At 42.3% G+C, this 13,264-nt stretch overlaps 1 protein-coding gene across 5 annotated transcripts in view; it reads left to right on the top strand.

Moving 5' to 3' along the window:
- Positions 1–13,264, top strand: part of IL1RAP (interleukin 1 receptor accessory protein) — a 142,981-nt gene that overhangs the window by 42,956 nt on the left and 86,761 nt on the right. For all 5 annotated transcript variants that reach the window (XR_014783386.1, XR_014783387.1, XR_014783388.1 and 2 more), the window contains exon 2: positions 2,790–2,854. Coding sequence is in view for 2 of the 5 variants with exons in the window: in XM_084802531.1 (XP_084658657.1) it covers positions 2,791–2,854 (64 nt within the window). In the remaining 3 variants the exon portion in view is untranslated. The remainder of the gene's footprint in view (positions 1–2,789; positions 2,855–13,264) is intronic.

Here is a 13,264-nt window from a genome sequence, read left to right as displayed (position 1 = left end):
ATCTCTGTCTCTTGTTTCTGTCTCTATTTCTGTCTGTCTGTCTGTCTGTCTGTCTGTCTGTCTGTCTGTCTCTCTCTCTCTCTCTCTCTCTCTCTCTCTCTCTCGTGTGTGTGTGTGCGCGCATATGTGTGAGTGTCTCTCTCTGTCTCTCTGTCTCTGTGTGTCTTTCTGTCTTTGTCTCTGTTTCTGTTTCTCTCTCCTCTGTGTGTGTGTGCATCTCTCTGTCTCTTGTCTCTCTGTCTCTATCTCTGTCTGTCTCTGTCTCTGTTTCTCTCTCTCATGTGTGTGTGTATGTGTGTGTGTGAGTGTGTGTGTGAGTGTGTGTGTGTGAATAGCCAAAAGCAATACGGAAGGTCAGAACAGTCTAATAGAGCCAAGTAGTGGGGCTTAAACTGCTGTACTCTGAATCTGCAGTGCAAAATCTTATTTCTCTTGCTGACAAGGATTGATGCAGAATTATTAATTACTTTTATTAATGACTTGGGTGAGGACATAGGTGGCATGCTGAACAAGTGTGCCAATGACAAAAACTAGCAGGAGAGCAATTATTGTGATGACAAACTCAAGATCCAAAATGACTCCAAGACAGAATTTAGTGACCATTCTTCCATTATGTGCCTGGCAGAATGACTTCCCTAAGGCCTAAGCTGATCACTCCTGTATCACTGTGCCACCCCTATACTCAGAAAGCATCAGTTATCTTGCTTGCTTTGTAAGTTAAAACACAAGCCTTTAGCTCGTTTTTCTCAGCATTGGCATATTCTCATCCAGGCTCTTTCTGCTTTCCAGCAAAATCATCTATAGCTCTTTTTCTTATACCCTGTACTTGGGCCAAACAGAATTAGCATTAGACTATTATTAGACTCTTTTATATTTATGTCTCTTTATCTCTGAATGTTGTTCTCCCACACCCTCATTTCCCCATACTTTCCTTATGCTTCAAGTCCCAATAATTAACCAATTCTCATCCAGTGTGAAAGCATCTTGTGTGTAGTCTTTGATGGGGACCAATCTTTCTTTTGAGCATCTTCAATTGCATTGATCTGTTGCTTTCTTTTGTCCTTTTTTCCCCCCTTTTACTTTGTAGTTCAATTTCTTCTTTTGGTACCTGTTTTAGGTTACCATGAGGCTGTGCTCACTACTCTGCCTTTTCTCTGATACGTCATAGCTCTAGTCCATGTTTGCATGTGTACATTTTATACATAGTTGAAAACGTGGGTTTACTGGCTGCAGAGATGTACTCATCAGAGGCCTTGCATTGTGCTTGCTAAAACGCACTGCGGTTAGATGAAGATAACTTTAAAATCGTGTAATACTGAGGGGATCAGGATGGTACTGGCACTCACGGCCTTAGTACTGCACATGTTATGGAAGTGTTGTACCTCCAGGTTACCTCTCCAGCCCTCAAAGCATTCTACTGAATGAATGAGTGATAGATGTGTGTGTGTGTGTGTGTGTGTGTGAATAAATTTCTCTAGATGGTGATTTGAGGGTTGGAAGGCAGCTTTTTGGTAGAAAAGAACATTTGATATTTGAAATAAAATATTTTCATGTAATACCACTTGTGATAAACTCACCTGTGATTTTTTTATACAGGTAGGCTAAGGAAGGAAGTAGAGATTTTTGGTTGTCTATTGTTAAGATAAACGGTAGAGGTAGAAGCCTGCATTTTGTATTAGGCTGTACAATACAACCGGAGTTGTTTGGGTAATATGAACTTATACCATTTATTTCCATGTAGTACTCTTAAAAGTGGCCCATTTTGTTGTCTTACATCATACAATCACATATTCATGTTGGCCACTTTTGGTATGTGAGTCTCTGTGCTTGATGAGGGTTTAAGAAAATACCGTCTCCATTGCTTTCTAGAAGTATGGTTATGAACAAATTACCAGATGCCTTTCAGCATGTTTGTATGGATGCTTTTATCAATGAGAAGGAAGAAGTCATGAGCCTGGAATTTCTGAGTCATTCCATATTTCTGTATTTATAGCACTGTAGACACTTTCTCACTGACCAGGAAGGTCCAGCGGAATAGGAAAGATGTACTTTACAGAGTTGATAAATCTCCTGCATTAATGACCACACAACCAAATAGAGGAGCACGTGCTCCTTGCTAGTTGGCAGTTCCCACTGGTTTCATTAGAAAGCTAAAGATCACTGAGATTCCTGCCTTGCCATTTGTCTTTTCAGTCCATAAGCAAGAGCACCGTGGCAGGAGGGCTCCATGTTTCCCAGTGATATAAGTTCTGTGTGGTTGACTACAGACCATATCTGGACCCAAAATCTCTAGAGTTTCAACTCATCAGTAAGATGGAAAAGTACCTGGATTGTGACTTATTTCCCACTGAGACTAGATAAGCGAACGCCAATAAAGGGCAAGAAGGTCAGACTCATCTGCCAGCAGTGTGACTCCTGGTCAGAAAATCCAGGGGAACATTTTTTTTTAATGTAGCAGTTATAGTTCTGTGACCAGCAGAGAGTTCTGTAGCCTCGCCCCTGGAATTTAACAATGGCTGGACCACTTTCTAGCCAAGGGACCTCAGTCACACGTTATTTAGATCTGTTTTGAGTTCATCTGCATGGAATAATGGGGCTCAAAGAAAAGTGGCAATGCAAAACAGGAGCCATCAACTTTGTTATTGGTTCTGACTGTACAGATGTTTGGTATTCCTAAACCCTTGGAACAGTTCTTAACCTCTAGTTAGCACGCAGCATCCCCAGTGATCATTATTAAAAACTCTCCAGGGAAGAAGTACCCTCCCTTACCTCTTTATTTATGTTCACAGGATGGGACTTCTGTGGTGTTTGATGAGTCTGTCCTTCTATGGGATCCTGCAGAGCCATGCCTCAGGTGAGTGTGCGGCACTTGATAAATTAAGATAACATATGGAATTATGTGCCCAATCTTTCTGATAGTGAATGCAAAAGAACATAATGTTGGCTTTGTTACATGGTCTTCTGTAGTTGCATACAATCACGTAGCTGAAAGAATAATAGAATTTGGGGGGGAAGGGGGACTAGAACACTTAGGAACACGTTTGGTGTGTATACTCCCAAGAGTACTTCTCCTTATTCTTATCTTAAGTCCTATAGAGGAAATGGCAGGGGCATAGTACAACCTCTTACCCAAAAGTGCACCAGCACTGGAAAAGACTCATTTGTTAGCAGTTCACTGCGATGTTGAGAAAACAAACAAGCAAAACTGATAGTTTTGATCAAACTGCATCTCTATAAGCAACAAAGAATTTGTTGGTAGGTGCCTTTTTTCTTTGGGCCTGACTTTGTATGAGGAGCCAATCAAGATCTTAAGTGAGTGTGAATAAGCAGTATTAGTCACCATGGTCCTGGACCACATCTAAGCAGAGATAGAAGAATTTGGATATAATCCCATCTTCTGAGGTCTCCTCTCATCTCTAAATTGCTTCTCAGTGTCACCCATGTTTGCTCTATTTAGTGAGCAAATGATTGTATGCTGTTACTTTTTTTTTGACTCATCAAGCTTTTGCAAAAATTTTTGCACGTAGGACTGAAATTAGTCTCTGCCATTTTCATATATTTCTTTGATTTAGCCTCATGACTGAAAAAAGTCTGAAGCACTGATTCTTTAATTTTAACACAGGGACTCCAGGGATCCTAATTTTAATAAGGATAAGCATCCATATGTATAATTCCTCTGAACACCATAGGCCGTACTTTGACTATCATCGCTTTAATGCCTATTCTCTCTCAGAACCCGTTGGAAGTGTTAAATCAGCCTTATGTAACCATGACCCCAGTGCTCTGCAATATGTACCTTCAACTCTTCTTCATGCGGCATGAATCGCAGCCCTCCTGCCATCCTGATCATCTTTGCTGGGTGCACTTCAGTTTTTCTATGCCACTTAGTGCATTGTATCAGGAACCAAAAATAACTCTAAAGACGGGGTGTAACTAGGACAGAGTACAGCTGAAAGTACAGATAATATCTAAACTTGTTGGCCCTTTGGGACTTCACAGAGGAAAGGCTGTATTTTAACCAGGCCTCGTATTCATCTGGGATGTGCTAGCATACAGCTGGGCCACACTAATACACCAGCATCTATTGGGTATCTGTCTCCTTTGATTGGAAGGGACTTGATGTACTGATTCTTAAATATGCTGATGATAACCCTGGACCATAATTTATTTCACTTGACTTAGTACTGATTGAATGTTATCTTCTCACAGAGGCTTTCCACGACCATTACAATAAAAAATAGCCCAGCCAGTCACTTCCCTCTGCCTGCTGAGTGTTGCTTTAGTATCTTCCATCGCCTGCTAATATTCAGTCTACTCTTCTTTGTACCCCATCTCTGTAATTTGCCCTTCAGCCCTGTCCTCCTTACCCTCTTCTCACCTGTCTTTCTTCTTCTTCCTTTCCATCCTTCCTCTGTCTCTTCTTTCTTGTCTTCTTGCTCTATCCCTTTGTCATCACCTTCTCTTTGAATCTGGGGGCATAGATTTATTTATTTTGGGGTTGGTTTCCCAAACACTCAGAATAATGGCTAATACATAAAGACCACATTAAGTCCTCGGTACATGCATGGTAAAGACATGAATGAGTAACCTTTCAGAAGCACCTTTTCTCAAACTGGACAGTTTCCTGTTGACTGGGCTTAAAGCCACACGACTCATTCTCATTGGCGTGTCAAGTACAACACCTGGACATTAAAGCGAGAGGCGTCCATGCTATGGCTGTGGAGAGATCAAGGCTTCCCAAAGTTTGCAAGGCCCTTTGCCTGCCCAGTGGGCCCTGGCAGTGCTGCCTTTCTGAATGACCCTCACTGTATTCGCCCAAGGATCCCCTTCCCCCAAATGTTGTTGGTAAGTGTACTTTCTTCCCAGGAACTGTGACTCATAATTCTGTCAGGGGAAGCTGCCTTCTTGAATAAGATGAGTTCTCATACCAGCCCCATTGAGTCAGCATGGGAGAGGAAACATGTTGTAATCCCCTCTGCCCATCTGGCACACACTCATGCCTTCCTTATGAAGAGGTGTATTGTGTCTGCGTCTGTGCCGCACTTCCTCATTGGAGGGACAGGAACAAAAAGGAAGCATTGTTGAAAAAAAAATGAAAGGGGCAACTGGCTCTGGGGATAAAAGGGATCATTGCAACCCTGAGGGATCAGTCAACCTCTCCACATGAAGTGGCACCTTTGCTAGGGATGCAGGGATGGAGATGCAGGCACACTTGGTCTCCTGTGGGGGGGGCTCTCTGTGCCTCAGTTTCCCCTCTTATTGGAAGCACACACTGACAAAAGGAGCAAAGCAGAAGTATTGTGAGCACTCTAGCGTACTCTGTATTCATAAAACACAAGTCAGGGATTTGGCTCTCTGGACTCAAAGTTTGCTGTCGTATAATGAGGTGCCTGTGCAGAGAACTGCCCTTCAAGGCACAACATTCTGACTTCAGAGTGTGGCCTTTGGGTTGGAGAACTCTGCTTTCCTCATACCTTCAAAACCTGGGAAAGAAACATCTTCATATCAAATAATAATTAAAAACAAAATTATAATAACAATAATTTATTATTATTATTATTATTATTATTATTATTATTATTATTATTATTATACTATTTCTAGGAATTAAAGCTTGGATAGTTATGTTAGTGGCAACATAATTAAAAGTGGGTATTTTAGAAGTCTGGTAACTCCTATTCCTTAAAAGTAATTTGCACTTTGCACATTCAGTGTTATTTCTTTTTTTATACCCAGATCTTGACTGTTGTACCTCCCTCTTTTTTAGTAGACACCTACATGCCACGTAGTGAAAGAAATTAAACCCACACAGCTAGAGTTCGGCATAACTGAAGTGTCTCCTCGTTCTTCAGTTCCCAAGACTCCTGTTATTTTTATTAAAAATGGCTCCCCTGGGCTCTACCGGGATGAACATGGTTTAGAGAGAAGGCTGTGATGCCGAGAGTCATGGGACACCAGTGTGAGGCAGCTGCTCCCTCACTGCTGAAGATCGGCCTGGTCAGGCTTCTATGCTGTCTACTTAAGCAGTTACATCTTTACCATTCCCTCAAGACCATTTTCCATTCAGATGGAAAATCACTGCAACTCTCATTTCAAACCTCAGCATCGCTCTTTTTCCTTCCTACACCTTTCAACATTTCCACTCTTAGCTGGAAGGAGTTCCTGCTTACAGGAATTAAAAGAGAAAGAGTCACTTCATCTTACCACCCCCCCCCCCTTGGTTTGTTTCCCATTGGCTACATGCTAGAAACCCAAACTGCAAAAGCTACCTGGGAGTAGGAATACATATTTGGTTGACCCCTGACTCCAAATTGGATAGTGAAAATAGTGTCCAGGATGGTGAACTTGAAAATTCACCATCTGAAAAAATATTTTCTCAGTAGATCCTCAAGAGACTTGATACCCTATGAGCATATACATGGGGAGGAGGTCCCCCTCAGTCACAGTCATAGGGGAGGGGAGTAAGGGGAAAATGGGAGAGAGAGAGAGGAATGGCAGGATACAAGTGATGGGATAACAATGGAGATGTAATATGAATAAATTAATAAAATATATTTTAAAAATTAGACAATGTATTATCTCCCCAAAACATGCATGTGCACAAAAGATACTCAGATATGCTCTTTTGTTTCCAAGTTGACACAGATAACTATGGACCACACACAGGGCTGATTTCACACGCATGTGCTAGGAGGAGGAAGTACAGCCTTGCGATTTAGGAAATAAAGGGCCTGGAAGTTGGCCAAGCTGCAGCCTGTAGCTCCTGATGAGGTACCCAGGGATCTGCCTGTCTCCACCCTCGACTGCCAGGTTTACAGGAGCATGCGCATGCCTCATTCTTCCTGTCAGTGCTAGAGATCTGAACTCAGGTTTGCTCATGTTTTAGCAAGTGCACTGACTCCCCCACGGCCAGCCAAGCCATCTCCCTAGCCTTCTACTTTTTCCTTTATAAAGCATTGCCGTTCTAGGACATTGTTCTGTGAATGGAAGTCACATTCCCTTTACTGATTTTTATTGAACTTTCTGGAGGGTAGAGGTAGTCTGCTGATTCCTAAGGCATGCATTATTCAAGATGAAATAAATAAGTGAAAACCTCGAGGTTTACTAGCAATTGAGACATTGGCTCAAGTTCAGAGCATTTCATGCTGTGAGCTGCTTACCACCTTTAACGGCATCAGTTCTTGTCCCTCCTGTGCCCTTTCTTACCTTGAAAACCAACACACTAGGGCTGCCATCACTGATTTCACTTCCAGAGGACCTGCTTCCCAGCACCCACATGACAGCTCCCAACAATCTGTAATTCCAGTGACAGGGACTCTGACCCCATCTTCTGGTCTCTGTGGGCACTGAGCACATAGGCATGCACACAGACAAAAGACACACACATATAAATAAAATACATAAGTAACATTTAAAACAAACAAACAAAACCCCAGACCAATCAGCCAAGTAAAGCAGCCAAAGCAAACCAAACCGACTTGCCTGCTTGTTTTCAATTTGTTATGATGAGGATGGTGATGATGAACCCGTGTGTGTGTGTGTGTGTGTGTGTGTGTGTGTGTGTGTGTGTGTCTTTGGGGCATGATAAGACCACTGTACACATGAACCCATAGCAGTCGTGCCCACCTGCGGGTAATCTAGCCAGTCAACATCCAACTGGAGAGAGAATGGCTTTAGAAGGCTGGACCTCAACTGTGAATTGACTCAAATTGACGTCTCTAGGTCAGTCAGTTCTTTACAGCTCCTGGTAGGAACCATAACACCGTGCATAGCTCCTCCACCTAGAAACGGATGGGCAGAGCAAATTGGAGCCAGTGAGTTATTTAAAACAACAGCAGCAGCAGCAGCAACAACAACAACAACACACTCCATGAAGTTGGGGTTTGCTAGTGAGATGGGGTAGGTCTGAGAGAACTTAGGGAAAGCAGTTGGAGATAAATATGATGAGGGTATATTGTCTGAAAATCTCAAAGAATTATTAAAGGTTTTAAAATTCTATTTTCTTTCTGGGAGGGCATATATTTTTACACTGTAAAATTACTCCTGTGATAAAATTATTATTTGGAAGTTGCAAATAAATATAACAATCCAATACCAAAATTAACCAGACATGTAATATTCTTAATGCTATGCAATGATTCATTCAGCTTTTTATAAGAATTGCATTTGCTGGCAGCCTCAACGGCTTCATTTTATTTGAATATGCGTTTTGAAGCCCTTCTGCATTCAGACTTGTGACATTCCGTCCTCTCTCTGTCCGTCGCCCATGGCTGCTCAGACTGTATACTGCGTTTCTATGCAATTTTGTCCAAACATTTGGAGAATGTATGAAGAATACCATTCCATTTTATTCTTAGTCCTAAAGGTCATTGGAGTTACAGAATTTCACCCCGTTCTTTAAATTCTGCTTCTGAGAGCGGATCTGAGCACTCCTTTATATCCAGGCTGCGTTTGTATTTTGAAATATTTGGGCTGCTTACTTCTAAGTTACTTTTACCTTCTCTGGGTGAGCGTTATGCAGACTCGGAAGAGAACTGAGCACCATTTACTGCTGCTGAGTTTGCAAATAAGGAGCGCCTGTGTCACAGTGATAATTTTATGTTTGGAAAAATGACCTGGTTTGTTCCTCCTATGGGCATATTCGTTAAAGGAAAAACTGGACTTTTTGGAGAGAGTTCACAAGTGCCTGTGGTTGTGGATGGGGAGGGCGGGTTCATAAGAGCGAAGCGTCATGGCGTCGGTCTCCTCTCCCCTTCCTGAAGTCGATCTTTCTGCCCCACTGCAACGGGCTTGGAAGCTACCAGGCTTTGTTAGCTTTAGTGGCAACTCGCTGCTGGCCCTGTTCTGGCCTATTATTCTACAGTTTAAAACTTTTCAGTTAGCTGACTCAATTCGTCAGGGAATGAGATATATTTACACCCAAAGAAACAACCCAATTCGTGCGCTTTAAAATCTACCAGGTATTTCCAGCTTTCCTTTGTTGGTTTTGAGAGATAAAACAATAGTCACATTAAAATAAAAAATGAAGGAATCACAACCAATACCTTCAAGTATCTGCTGTACAACACCTAAGAACTGATGTTCAGAATGGTTAGAACGGCCGGGCGGTGGTGGCGCACGCCTTTAATCCCAGCACTTGGAAAGCAGAGGCAGGCGGATTGCTGTGAGTTCGAGGCCAGCCTGGTCTACAAAAGTGAGTCCAGGACAGTCAAGGCTAAACAGAGAGACCCTGCCTCGAAAAACAAACAAAAAACCCGAATGGGAAGCCTTGCCTTTTCCTGCCTGAGAGGCAGCAGGAAGATGGCGGTTACAAGGTGGTTGAGAAAGTGAGACTAGAGAAAAGCCCTTAGCAGTCCAGTCTGACGGAACCTCGTCTTTTCCGGGGGCTTCGCTTTCTCTTTCTCCCTTGGGAAGGGTGAGCTGTAGCAGTGCAGTCTGGAAAGTGACTCGCACAGTGGTTGTGGAGACTGGAGTTCGAGGTTCTTATTAGGGAGCCTGTTTTCCTCCTCTGGGTCTTTCTTGCAGTCCTTGATATACCCTCCAAGGTAGTCGGGGAAGGGTCTTTCCGGCATGTACACAAGGGTGCTGCCTTTGGTGCTTTCCTTGTAGCTTGGTGATAAGATGTCTAGTGATCCTTCTGAGTCTTGGTCTTGCCACGGCGACAACAGGTGACGGGATCTTCCAGCTGCTCCCTCAGTAGTACCTCCACTGTCTGCTCCTTGTAGGCAGTGCAGAGGATGCAGAAAACACACTCGCCCATTAGTCACTTATAACGTTTCTATGTCGATACGACCATGTGTTAATTTATTATAGTGATGTTTTTATTCTAAGTTGCATATGCGTTAACTCACAGCCAACAAAACGACTGTGTTTTAAAGCAATGTTGACACACAGATTATTATTCCCTGTGGATCCCATTTATTAGTGACCTCTGCTACTGTAGTTTGTTTGTCTTAAAGCAATCTTTAATTGTTCACCATGGGTTTGCTTATGGCTCGGACACATCAACAAGTTAGTTTTAAACTCGTGCATGACTTTCCTCTGGTTTCTCTGGGGTTTCAGACTGTTCAAATGCTGATTAGTGAACTGAGTTTTGCTTTTATTTGAGAGAAAAACATTAATTCTGTCCTTCTAATTTCTAAGTTTCTTTGGACTCTTGATTTTTTTGGCCTCCTAGAGAAAATTGAATTTCTCTTATGCAGGGTATTTTGACATCCCTGGTTTGATTTTAAGTGCCGCTTCAGAATTTCTCACTGTACCCTCAAGATAAAGGATGATGAAAGAAGAGGGGGGGGAGAGAAAAAAGAAGAAAGAGAAACAAAAGAAAGCAGAAAAGAGAGAAAGAGGGAGAAATTAAAAAACAGGAGAAATGATAGTCTTCCACTAAAGTATTTGTAGATTTGATACAAATCTACCTTCATGCTTTTTCAGGTTACAGAAATCATTTTAACTACACTCAAATATTCAGATTTATCCTAAGCTTTGCACTGACCGTTTGCCTTTTCAAACAGTTAAGCCTTTCATTTTTTTTTTTTTGTACCTTTAAACATTTCTTATTTCTTCTCGTGTTAAAATGATGGGAGGATATTTTTATTTCACAGATGTTATAGAAGCGTCCTGATACTGGGTGCCCCCCCAACCCCAGTTATGAGAGCTGTCGTCCTTATATCTAGTGAAAAGGCTTCGTCAGTCACACATGCCTTCCCTCTGAAGGAAATAGAGGGCAGACATTGAGAGTCCCTAGAGCTTTGAGTGGCCTTCGTGATCATGATGGAAGAAGTGACAGCAGGAGACAGCGCAGGACCCTGGATCATCTTTTCCAGTTCCGTGGTTTAGAAACGGAAGTAATATGTTACTGCTGGTTGTTGACGTTGGCCATTCTTTGCTACTGGCGATGTACTGATGAAGGCTCGGTGTGAGCTCAGTCTCTGTTGTGGTCTAGACCGAGAATGGAGCTCTCTCTGGGGAATAGTTGGAATCCTGGAAATAGCAATGGAATCATTATTAATTGGGAGTGTTGGAGGAATCCCTCCCTCTCATTGTGTGTAATGGTAGATGTCGGCGCCGCACCGTCCAGCGGAAATAAGACGCCAACTCGAGATCTTTACTCAGGATTTAGCTCAGTGGGAATGGCCCCGAAGAAGGGAAGGGCCAAGCTTAAGTACAACTCAAGGGCCAATCAGCTCATGCCAGGTGTCACCTCCTCATAGGTCCGCGTCAGAGCAGGACTGCTCGTCATCAGATCACCAGTTACCCTTGCACAGCCTTTTGCCATATAAGGACTTGTTTATCTTAGAGAGCGCTCGCCATCAGGATGGCAGAAGGCGGAAGCCTGCGCCATGTTAAGGCACAGCACATCGCAGCTCTCCACAGGTAGAGAGATGCTAAGGGGCTTTCAGGGCAGACGAGAAGGCAAAGCTACTCTTCTTAGCTGCTTCATTGTTATCACACCTTTCTAGGTTTAAGCATCATGTTATTTAAAAGGTTCTTACTCTCATCCGGAATGAAGTGATAGCTGACGATGGCAGCAAGAGCCACAAAACATTACATCATGTTGAGATGTTTAACCAGGGAAGGAAAAGGAGATAATGTTAAGATAAACGTGATTTTAAGTCTCGTTCAATCATCTATAAAAGGGGTATCGACTCTATGGTACATGTGTGTGTATGATTTAAAGAAAGGAAGATGAAAGAAATAATATCAACTGGACCACAGTGTATATAGTGTTACCTAAGTCAAGACTGTTGGGATAATGAGAAGTTTTCTTCTGTCTTTACCCATGTGGAACTCCAAGTTCTGAAAAGTGAGTTAACTTCAAAGTTCACAGCTAAAGAGTTCACAGTATTTCTGTTTAAGAAGCATGGCATTTAAAAATACCATTGTAGCACTGAATTCTTTGAATGAAGATGTTTTAATTTCAAAATATGCCAACTAAAGGTACCTGTCAATAATTGAAGACATTGGAAACACGTTTAAAAAAAAATTACCCACCAGTGAACAAAGGCAAGAACATAGACAGTTTTCATGAGGAAAATTGTCTTTCAAGTTGATTTGCCTAGCACTTCTTAAGACATGCATAGCATATTTCACTGTATTTATTCAGACTGGAGTTAGTGGCTTCAAGTCCACATTCATTTCCTAAACGACAGAAGTTTTCCACAAGGACACATTTGCAATTGAATACAGGGATAGTGTCTCAGTATGGACCCTGTGGGTTTATCTGGAGCAGGAGATGTTAGCCTTAGGATGCTGCACATGTGCCCTGGGCCTAGCCATTTGTTATCCTTCAGGGCCAACACAAAGATGCTAACCACAGTGCCTGGATTTTCCTTATAGCCAACTACTGTAGGCTCTGCCTCTCCTCCAAGACATTAAGGGATTTAATAAATGGAGTTTAACATACAGCACTGAAACATTTTTTTTTGGTTCCCAGTAAGTCCTAGAGAATTCTTTTCATTCTAAAAATGACATTTCTTTCTGCAGGCATTGGCAGTGATCGGGTGTGAATTTCGAAATTTGATTGTGGTTTCACTCCAAGTTCTAGGTTATTTCTGATGTAATTGGAATAGTTTATATTTCTCAGAAATTGTCAATTTTTTTATGTGGCAACAAACAGCTAGAATAATGGTCACCTGAACTGGCCAAGTGCACAGAAAATTGGGCTGTAGAGATTATTATCCAACCATACACAGGCTGGCAACCTCACTTAGCGTAAAGCCTCCCAAATTGAAATTGTAGGACATGAGTGTACAAACATGCTTGTGTCTCAAAGAATTCAGTTTTTCAGTAGATCCGCTCATCTATGCTTTCCAAGGCATGTAATACTTTTTTCCCACAACATAAGTATCTCTTCTATTTTGCAACTGTGTCTTATTATTAATACAAATAAACCAAATATCTGTGTGCCCTAATCTGTGCATCTCCCCCTGTACTCCTACTGCCCCACTTTTCGGGAGGCTGAAACTTTATGATGAAACATGGAACCCTCCTGTTCAGCAGGCATTTTCAGGCCACCCATTATGTGCATAGCTTTGTATAGTGGAAGTGGGAAAACAAGGCATTTTTGGATTGATCCATCCATCCACCCATCCACACACCCACCTACCTACCCAATCATACATTCATCCATCCACCCACCCACTCACCCACCTACCTAATCATCCATCCATCTATCCATCCATGCATCCATCAACCCATCCATCTATCTATCCATCCATCCACCCACCCACCTATCCAATAATGCATCCATCTATCTATCTACCCA

Source organism: Acomys minous, assembly GCF_964271855.1.
Source record: "Acomys minous genome assembly, chromosome: 11".
Classification (NCBI taxonomy): Eukaryota; Metazoa; Chordata; class Mammalia; order Rodentia; family Muridae; genus Acomys; species Acomys minous.
This window is presented reverse-complemented; position numbering and strand designations above follow the sequence as displayed.